General features: G+C 35.9%; 1 protein-coding gene across 1 annotated transcript; it reads left to right on the top strand.

The window, feature by feature from the left end:
- The first annotated feature begins 9,252 nt into the window (after window positions 1-9,252).
- LOC124897977 lies at window positions 9,253-9,770 on the top strand. The gene is made up of 2 exons (XM_047411600.1): window positions 9,253-9,279; window positions 9,363-9,770. The coding sequence occupies exons 1-2, from the start codon at window positions 9,253-9,255 to the stop codon at window positions 9,768-9,770; spliced, it is 435 nt and encodes a 144-aa protein (XP_047267556.1).
- Window positions 9,771-10,042: the final 272 nt, after the last annotated feature.

The raw sequence follows: 10,042 nt of genomic DNA, 5'->3' as shown, positions 1-10,042 counted from the left end.
GCATGTGCGGGAATTGAAGAAGAGCTTAAAAAAGACTTCCTACACCTACTTAGGTCAACATGTGGACCACATGTAGCACATGTGGGAAAAACATATATCAGAAGTCCGAAATCCCAAGAGCAGATCTGCAGAAAATTTTGGTGTGAGCACATATGGTGGCCATATTCACCCAGCCTAAGGCCGCATGTGGACACCACATATGGTCACCGACACTTTTATCTCTTTTTTTATTTGGGGTTTTGTTTTAGGGTTTTCTCATGTACAATAGCTTCCCCTTATGTGTCTTTTTTATTAGAAGTTATGAACTCTTGATACTCAGAAACATATTTTTATTTTGAGATTTGTTTTTGGTCTTGGAATTCTCTTGTATTGATTTCGTTTGATTAATTCAGTTATGGTTTTGGATTTTTACTTGTGGTTATTGTAATTTTATCTTATGATTTCAATCATGAATATTTTTTATTACTTCAAAAGCATGAGCGGCTAAAAACTCTTAGCTAGGGTTGTGGAAACCTTGACAAATTTATGAAGTAGGGTAAGTGTTGTTGTTGTTCTGAACGGATACCCATGCCTGCATTGTATTATCTTCACTTTCACTTCAATGGTTATCTTAGCATTGTAAAAGTTGGGATCTAGCCTAGATTATTGCTACTTGCTCCAAAAAAGGAGTATTGACTAGGAAAAGATAATGACAACAGTAATTTGAAGTTTAGCTGTTGATCCACAGTACTAGGTATTATCTAAGTAAGATGGTTAGCTTTTATGTAATAACTAGAGACTCAAAAGGTAATAGTTAACTGGGTCAAGATAAGGGTTAGTACGAAGACATCAGAAGACTCAAAAGGTAAAGGGTAAAACTATTCTACTCCTCCAAAACATTGTTGATGGTACATAACTTATCAGGTTCTGCATGCAAGGTATAAAGTTGTTTCAATAAAGCACGATAACCCTACAGAGTTGAGAAGACAGGGGGAACACAATCCTAGTATTCATCTAAGACTAATAACTAACATCTGGCATGACATAGATAATGAATAAATAGGAGTTAATATCATTCCAGTTTCCAGTTGTTAGTCGCCACTTGTACGATAATGTTACTCAAAAAATACCCCCATTTACTTTTCCATTTATTCCCGTTAATTACAATAGCCGATAGACATAATTCCATGTATTCCCTTGGGATTTGACCCCAACTTTTTTTGGGTTACTATATTTGACAGCAATTGCATAACCTTTGGAGTAAAGGTGTAGCTTAAGAATTATCAAATACCACTCTAGGACCACAAGAAGTCCAATATGCCATAGTAAATAGGAATCAAACCAAAATACTACACCCCTAGGGAAATATAAATAATAATATATTCCAGCCACTACTAAAAAAATCGTTTACCGAGATAGCCATATAATCATAAAATTTACACTAAGCCACAAAATAATCAATATAACCCTACCACGACACATAATAATAGATGGATACGAAAACCCACTACGCTTATATAAAATGGTAAAGGCAGGAAATAAAAGACACACCTATCACAAAGGAATCCAAAGTAACATGCTTGACGTAATCGAGAGAGTATGGTCCAAGCAGGTCCAAACTCAAATTGAGAAAATAAATCACAAACCAAGATACTAAGTGCATTGCCTCTAGCTAAAGGTTCCACAATACTATTATAATAATAAAGATGATTTCAGTGACTAATAGTCCAACAATAAGAAAGCTCTTTGGACCAATGATTGAACCCTCTACAATCATACCAACCCCTGAAGCCTTAACTTAACAAGAAATACAGGTTGATCCTAACTGGCTAACCAACCAATGTTGGGTCTACTCCCTAATAAAAATTACCACCTTTCCCTGGGATGGTGTAAAAAAATTCTATCTCTATCTAAGCAACCAATTCATATCCAGGACGCTCTCTAGACCAACGGTTAATCCCACTAAAACCATTTCAAGCTTCTATAATATCCTGAGCTGCTGCCCCAACTGATACAAAATGGCTGCCTCAAACCAAATATACATGCTGAATACTCTGCAAGGTTCGATGAGAACCTTGCCCACTGTGACAACCATGAATCTAATATCTATCTATAGTGTGAACCACAATCTGCATAAGATTGATAGGCTAAAATTTCTCTTCAATAAGAGGATACACAATTCTGGATGGAATATTTATAGCACAGTAATGAGGACATATCCTCTTACATCCACCTCTATAAGTCTCAATACATGATTTCTTTGTGTCCCTCACATGATCAACAGCTTGAGTGAGAAGGCCCAACTACTTTAAAATACTCTAACGTCAAAGAAAGTGGTAAATATAGTCCTCCAATAAACCTATATGCACTATCTCTTAATTTGAAGGATATATCATAGAAATATGTTAGGACCACTAAAGAAATCCAATCACATACTCCAAAATCAACAAAAACCCTTGTGGAAATCTAACAAAACAAACTATGGACTGGGAATTACTCGATAACCCAGACCCCAACACCAACTGTGAGGTATCTATAAAGAGATTAAGATTACCTAATACCGAATCTCAAAAGGATGAGTGGTATCAAACCCAATTGGATCCTAGGTTGGACTCAAATCCTCTGGCTGATGCTGAAGATCAATAATGTTAATGACTGACTCCCTAGTTTGACAATGTGCTAAAACTATTGGAATCCATAAAAATGTCCAATCTACATCTATCAATAACCTCGTAGCACATATCTAGGACACAATAAAGTCAAAGAGTATAATAATGGCTCATCGGAATACAAACACACGAAAATGAGTCAAGAATAGAACTTTCTACGAATGTTGTGTAGCCTCCAAAAGATAGGTTATAGACGTTTCCACACTGATCCACATGATTCTAATGGAAACTTAGATCTTGTACTAACACTTTGGTGAACCTAAGCTCTAATATCAATTTGTGATGATATAACTTCACAACTTATAATGGAACCTACTATAAATCACCAGTAGGTAAGTCAACCCATAGTACAAAAATTCTACTAAAGGACTACTAAGATAAATGAATGTAGATAGCAGAATAATAATGATAAAAGAGTAAAATATATATAATATAGTCTTAAAACATGAAGGTGTGTGTCTACATGGTTTTGTCCTCTTGTTTAACAAACTTGAAGGTGTTTCTTGTACTAAATAGGACACATGCTGAAATGATAATTTAGTCCTAATGATCACCCAGCTATAAAAGAAAAAAATGCTTCATTATAAATTAGATTTTGACAAATCTAAAGACTGATGTGAGGTAGCGAAAAATCCACTCAAAGATTGCTCAAGAATTTCTCATATTCTAATCTTTGTATTATGCTTAAGGTATGATTGAGTGTTATTGAGTGCTGATTTATAATCTAACTACTCATTTTGTAAGATAGTGTTTGCTTTGTAGTTTATCGAGAATGCTTAAGTAGTGTTTCCTATGTCCGTTTTCGATTAGAGTTAATTAGTGTAATGGATACTTTAAAGAGTTTCAAAGATGTTCTTGTAGTATAGTTATTACAAGCGAAAGGATCCTAGAGTTAGGATAAAATCAGGTCTGTAATCAAGAGGTTGATTATAGTGGATTTTGTTGGTGCTTCTGAGGGAATGCTTTGGTTTTTCTTCCCTTGCAAAATGGGGTTTATTGTTAAATCTTGTATTTTTACTCTTGTTTCGCTGTCTCTTACTTTTTGGTTGCTATTCCATATTGTTTCTTGTGATTGACTTTGAGGTACCTTGTCCCTTACTATGTTTTGCAATCCTTTGGGTTTCAATAATTGGTATTAGAGCCAAAACAAACAAAAAGGTTAACACCTAGAATGATTTTATTATCATAGCTGCTCCACCTAAACTTGAAAAAGGGAAATATACCACTAGACCACCTACATTTAATGGATAGTACTACTAGTGGTGGAAAACCAGGATGTTTGACTTTATGATAACTGAGGATAGTGACATGATGGACAGAATTCTTGTGGTCCTCATGTTCCTATTAAAGAAATAAAAGAAGGAGAGGTTAGAAGGATGGTTGTGAAAATTAAGAGGGAGTACAATGATGAAGAAAGAAAAAGATTATATAGAACTACAAGGCCAAGAAACTACTTATTTGTGGGATAGATCCTGATGAACATAATAAAATTTCAGCTTGTGAAAATGCCCAGGAGATCTTGGACAGATTTAGGACTTCTCAAGAAGGTACCACAGATGTGAAGGATTCAAAGTGGATATGCTGACTACTCAGTATGAAACCTTCACCATTGAAACACCTACGCTTTGAATCGTGAGAGGAACTTTACCATATGATTTCTCTGTGTTTTGTACGACTAAGGACTTGAGTCGTACCCATGGATATGGTTTATATCCACCTTTCCCTCCCTCTCTCACACCTTAATCATTTTATGAGGGTAAAACAATGTCCAATATATGACATGACCTCTCCTTTATCATAGCTAAAGCACATGAGTCATCTATATCTCAATCGTATGGAATAAGGTTTCAAATTGAGTGGACTACTTTTTATATAGATGAAGCTTACGAGTTTGGGGTTTTTTTGTCCTCTTTGGTTATAACTCAAGGGTGTCCATTCATACCCTTAATAGTATAGATGACCTAGGAGGAGACTAATTTATGAGTTAGGTACCACTCATACCATAAGCTACGATTACATAGAAAGTCATATGAGGGAGTCGTACCCCTAGACGGGGTCATTTTATAGCTTATAACAAAGGGCCTTGTGGTTAGTTCCCACATAAAAAAACCTAAACCCTCTCATTATATAAAATATTGTAGCCTCCTAAGCCCTATTTTCTAAGACTCAAATACTCTAAAACACTCTAAAGGCTCTTGAAACAAGATCGGAGGCTAGGGTTTGGAGGGTGATCTTCAAGAGCAACGGGGAGTACATAATTTTGGTGATTAAAGTTGTTTAAGGCATGTATCTCTCCTCCTTCTTAAATAAATTTAAAACCCATGTATTTAACCTTGGATTAGTAAGTGTACATGGTGGTTTTGAAATCAAATGAAAAAGGTTTTGTTTCATAATAATGAATAATGATGATTCTAACTTAAACTTATTTTCATGCATGTTATAGATGGTAGTTTTAACAAGTGAATGCTTTTTGTATGTGGTCTAATATGTTGGCCTTGAGTAACCCTAATCTTGATGATTTCTTCCATGAAATTGGCCTTGGTAAAGGCATGAACACTAGGTATTTGTGAAAATGTGTAAGTGAGATGTCAAGTTACATAATGATGATGCATTGAACTTGGGCAATATCCCAATATATATGAATTCTTGATAAATGATATTTTAAAGGTAAAATAAGCCATGAATTTTATAATTGATGACCTTGATGGCTTGATTAATAAGAAGGTGGTTAAAGTCCCTAACATAAAAATAAAAAGTGTACTGCTTATAAGGGTCTTGAGGATCATAGTTTTAATTATATGAGCAGTTGAATTAAGGCATTGGCATATTGAAATAGTTGAGCAATAAAGGCTCCCATGAGGACCATGTGGTCATATATGATGTTAAATTGGATAAATGGGTTAAAGTCCTTATGTGTGGAATTAAATGTCTATGGATGCATAGACAAAGGGTTAGATCCCAAATGTGGACTAATGATAGTCGTGATGGCCCGAGGTTAATGTCCCTTGACTTATGAAATTGCTTTTGTTTAAAGTCCTTGCCTAATAATATTGCTTGTGGTTAAAGTTTCTTTTCTAATAAAATTGCCTATGGTTAAAGTCCCTTGCCTAATTATATTATTTGTTGCTAATGTCCCTTAAATAATGATATCTCATAAGGTCAAAGTGCGTTGCTAAATGATTAGCTTAGGGTTAGAGTCCCCTATCTAATATGGTATGAGGTTAGAGTCACTTGCCCAATGTGTGAGCATGGGTTTAGAGTCCCTATCTTGAATGAATGTATATGAGTGGTTAGAGTACCCCACTTATGTAATTATGTACAAATAGTTAAAGTCCCTTAATTAAATGGATGTGTGTGTGGTTAGAGATCCTTACTTGATGATATTTGGATATGGTTAGAGCCCTATGCCTAATAATAAAATTATTGAATATAAAAGTATGGAAGGTTGGAGTCCTCCATCACATGTATGATGAATGAGTGCTTCCGATGTGTTGATAAGATTTGTCCCCTTGATTAGCATGCCATATATCTATATATGTGGACAAGGTTATGAATGTGATTAAATATGATATATTGACTTTTTGTTGAATAATGATAAAATTTTACCTTTATCCTTGAGTTAAATACTAGCATTCCAATCGCTAACCATCTTAGGATGCTATGTCCCTACACAATATAGGGGCCAGAGCATTTTATTCTTTACTAGCGCAATAATTAGATGATCAAAATGATTTGTGCATTGACTTTATAGTGGTGAGCTTCCTTTCTTTGGTAGACATTAATCCTTAGTCACCAAACTTTAGACTAAGTTCATCTTTCTCTTGGTTTGGTTATCATTAGAGGCTTATCCCAATGTATACATTTCTAAACTTCAATTGTATAAAAGTATTGTGGTTGACTGTCGACTTGGGTATATTTGTTAGTTATGAACCTAATAAAATAGTTAGACATTATTTAAGTTATGACTTGTGGTATGTTTTTTGCAATCTTATTTTTTAGTTGGGACTCACCTAACCCGTTTGATCATTATGATAAAATTGATGGGTTATTAGGGAGACCTCCGAATCAAGTGGGCTTTATGTGCCCATATAACATGGCCAAATTTTAGGGTGTGTCAAGTTGGTATTAGAGCCTATGTTCATGGTCAGTTGGGTGTCCACAATATCTTATTGAGTAGTCTATTTTATGGTTATGAGACATGCCATACTTATTAAAGATGAGTTATCAGACAATTTAAGAAATGTTTCCCTTTCTTGTGTTTCAATCTCAAGCTATAGACTCTTAATTCCTCTGATTTATATTTGCTATCACTTAGATCATGCTCCCAAGAAGATCTGAGGCTTAGGCAAGAAAGGAAATTTAGGCCTTCTGAGAGTAGAGGTGGAGATCGTGTCAAGTGTTCTACGAAAAAAGTGTGGGTGTTCAAGTTCTTTTTCCTTAAATAGTGTTCTCTCTCCTTACCAAAAGTTTTTGGGTGATCCTTAGACTCGGTTTAGTGGTTCCTAGGTGCATGGTACCTAATTCTATGCTAGTGGTGATAAGTTGGCTCTATGTTACCCTTCTTGCAGATTCTGTGGACAGAGTCATCGTGGCCAGTGTTAGAAGAAGAGAAATAGATGTTTCCATTATGGTTAGATTGGAGATATGCTGCTTGATTGCCCCTCTCTAGCTGCTTCTTAGGAGAAAAGAGCCTTTATTACTATGCCATCTCCTCCCACACCAAAGGGTATTATGCCTTTCTCTTCTTCAGGTTTTGGCACCGGTGTTAACCAAAACCACTTGTATGCACTTACTACTCATAAGGATTTTGAGGTGTCTCCCAATGTTATCATTGATATGTTGAGACTTTTCTCCTATGATGTGTATTGTTTACTTGATCAAGAGTCTACTCCTTTTAATGTGCCCTCGTATATGGCAGTGCATCTTGATTGTGGTCCCAAGAGTTTCTCGGTTCTCTTTTCTTTTTCTATCTTAGTCGGAGACCCTGAGATTGCTAGAATAGTCTATAAGAGGTGTGCAATATTGGTTGGTGGTAGGGATACTCTTGTAGACTTGATCGAGTTAGACATGATTGATTTTGATGTCATTCTAGGGATGGATTAGTTTTCTTCATGTTATGCCTCTTTAGGTTGTTGGGCACATAAGGTCATGTTCAGATTCCCTAATAAGTCAGTCATTGTATGGGAAGGTGGTTCCTTAGTTCCTAACGGAATGTTTATTTCTTATCTAAAGGCCCAAAGGTTAATTTCAAAGATTTTTTGTATTATTTGGTCAATGTTAAAGATTCTAACTATGATGAGCCTTCTCTAGAATCTATTTCCATAGTTACTAAGTTTCCTGAGGTGTTTCTCGATAATCTTCCTGGTGTTCATCCCGATAGGGAAATTGATTTTGGGATTGATCTTGTCCTGGATGCCCGTCCGATTTCTATCCCTCTGTATAGAATGGATCTGGTAGAGCTAAAAAAGCTTAAGGAGCAATTAAAAGACCTCTTAAATAAAGGTTTTATACATCCTAGTGTCTCTCCATGGGGTACTCCTGTGTTTTTCATGTTCAAGAAGGATGGTTTTATTCGTATGTGCATTGATTATCATCAGTTGAATAAAGTGACCATAAATAATAAATATCTTCATCCCAAGATCGATGATTTGTTTGATCAACTTCAGGGTGTGAAGTGTTTCTCTATGATTGATCTTAGATTGGGTTATCATTAACTTAAGATTAGGGATGCGGATCCCTATGACTGCCTTTATAACCCAATATGGTCACTATGAGTTTCTTTTCATGTCTTTGGATTGATCATTGCTATAACAACATTAATAGACTTGATGAATAGGGTCTTTCATCTATTTTTTCACATGTTTGTCAGTTTCTTTGTTGATGATATCTTAGTCTATTCAAAGAGGGAGGTGGATCATATTGATTAGTTCTGTGTCGTGTTGAGAACTTTAAGTGTGCGTTTTAGATAAAGTTGCAGATTTTCTCAGTTATGTCATCTCTAGTGAAGGGATTATGGTAGATCCCCAAAAGGTTGTGGATGTTAAGAAGTGGCCTAGACCTATGACTCCGACAAATATTCAGAGCTTATTGGGTCTAGCAGGGTACTATAAAAGAATTATGGAGAGTTTTTCTACTATAGTTTCCCCAGTGACCGAATATACCCCAAAGAAGGTCAAGTTTTTGTGGTTCGATATGCGTGAGGGTAGTTTGGAGAAGTTTATAAATAAATTGACTTTGGCTCTAGTTTTGACCTTGGTCAAGGGTAGTGATGGTTTTGTGGTTTATTATGATGCTGTCTATGTCGGTCTTAGTTGGGTACTGGTGCAACATAGTAGGGTGGTGGCCTAAGCTTCTAGGGAATTGAATGATCATGAGAAAAAGTACCCTACCCATGACTTAGAGTAGTTAGTCGTGATCTTTGCATTAAAGATTTGGAGACATTACCTATATGGGGCTCATGTTGATATCTTTTTCGATCATTAGATCGTCCAATGTGTGTTTACTCAAATAGAGTTAAATCTTCGTCAAAGAAGGTGGCTCAGGCTGTTGAAGGACAATGATATGAGGCTCTAATACCATCTCGATAAGGTAAATATAGTTGCCGATGTCGTTAGCCAATTATCAAAAAGAAGTTTGGTCCATGTAGATAAGCAAGAATTTGTGAAGGACATTCACCGTTTGGATAATCTTTGAGTTTTACTTTTGGATTTCAAGGATGGTGGTGTATTTGTACTTCAGATATCTCAACCATCTCTTGTGGTTGAGATAAAGGAAAAGAAAGAATTGGACCCTGACTTAAAGATGATCAAGAGTAATGTGGGTCAACACAAGGTTACGGACGTTGTGATTGGGGGTGATGGTGTCTTAAGTTACAAAGCTAGTCTATATGTTCCCAACATTGATAGATTGAGGGAAAGGGTCATGGACGAGGGTCATGAATCTCAGTATGCCATTCCTCTCGATTCCACAAAGATGTATCATGATCTTAGAGAGTTCTACTGGTTGGGTAATATGAAGCTGGATATGGCTATCTATATGGCCAAGTGTATGGTGTGTCAACAAGTGCAATTTAAGCACATAAGGCCTGAGAGCTTATATCAAGAGATCCCATTACCTGAATGAAAGTGAGAGACAATTAATATGGATTTTGCTATAGGTCTTCCTAGATCCCAGAATCAATGTTATTCTATCTGGGTCATGGATGATAGAATGACCAAGTCCGCTAACTTTTTGCCTATGAGGACTAATTTTTTGTAGGAAGATTATGCTAGTTGTATCTTGTGGAGATCTGGAAGTTGCATGGTGCTCTAAGTTCTATCATTTCAAATTGTGGTCCTTTATTTTCATTCCACTTTTGGAAGTCGTTCAAAAGGTTTTGGGTAAAAGAGTGTGCC

This window comes from Capsicum annuum, chromosome 4 (genome assembly GCF_002878395.1).
Source record: "Capsicum annuum cultivar UCD-10X-F1 chromosome 4, UCD10Xv1.1, whole genome shotgun sequence".
In the NCBI taxonomy this organism is placed as follows: Eukaryota; Viridiplantae; Streptophyta; class Magnoliopsida; order Solanales; family Solanaceae; genus Capsicum; species Capsicum annuum.
Note: the sequence above shows the minus strand (reverse complement) of the source record. Positions and strands in the feature narration are given on the sequence as shown.

What these genes read in the sequence shown, in the direction of transcription:
- LOC124897977 (XM_047411600.1), top strand. Translation starts at nt 9,253, where the DNA reads ATGTCGTTAGCCAATTATCAAAAAGAA. An exon ending in TAGCCAATTATCAAAAAGAA is followed by an intron (nt 9,280 to 9,362) that starts GTTTGGTCCATG and finishes TTGGATTTCAAG; the next exon opens with GATGGTGGTGTATTTGTACT.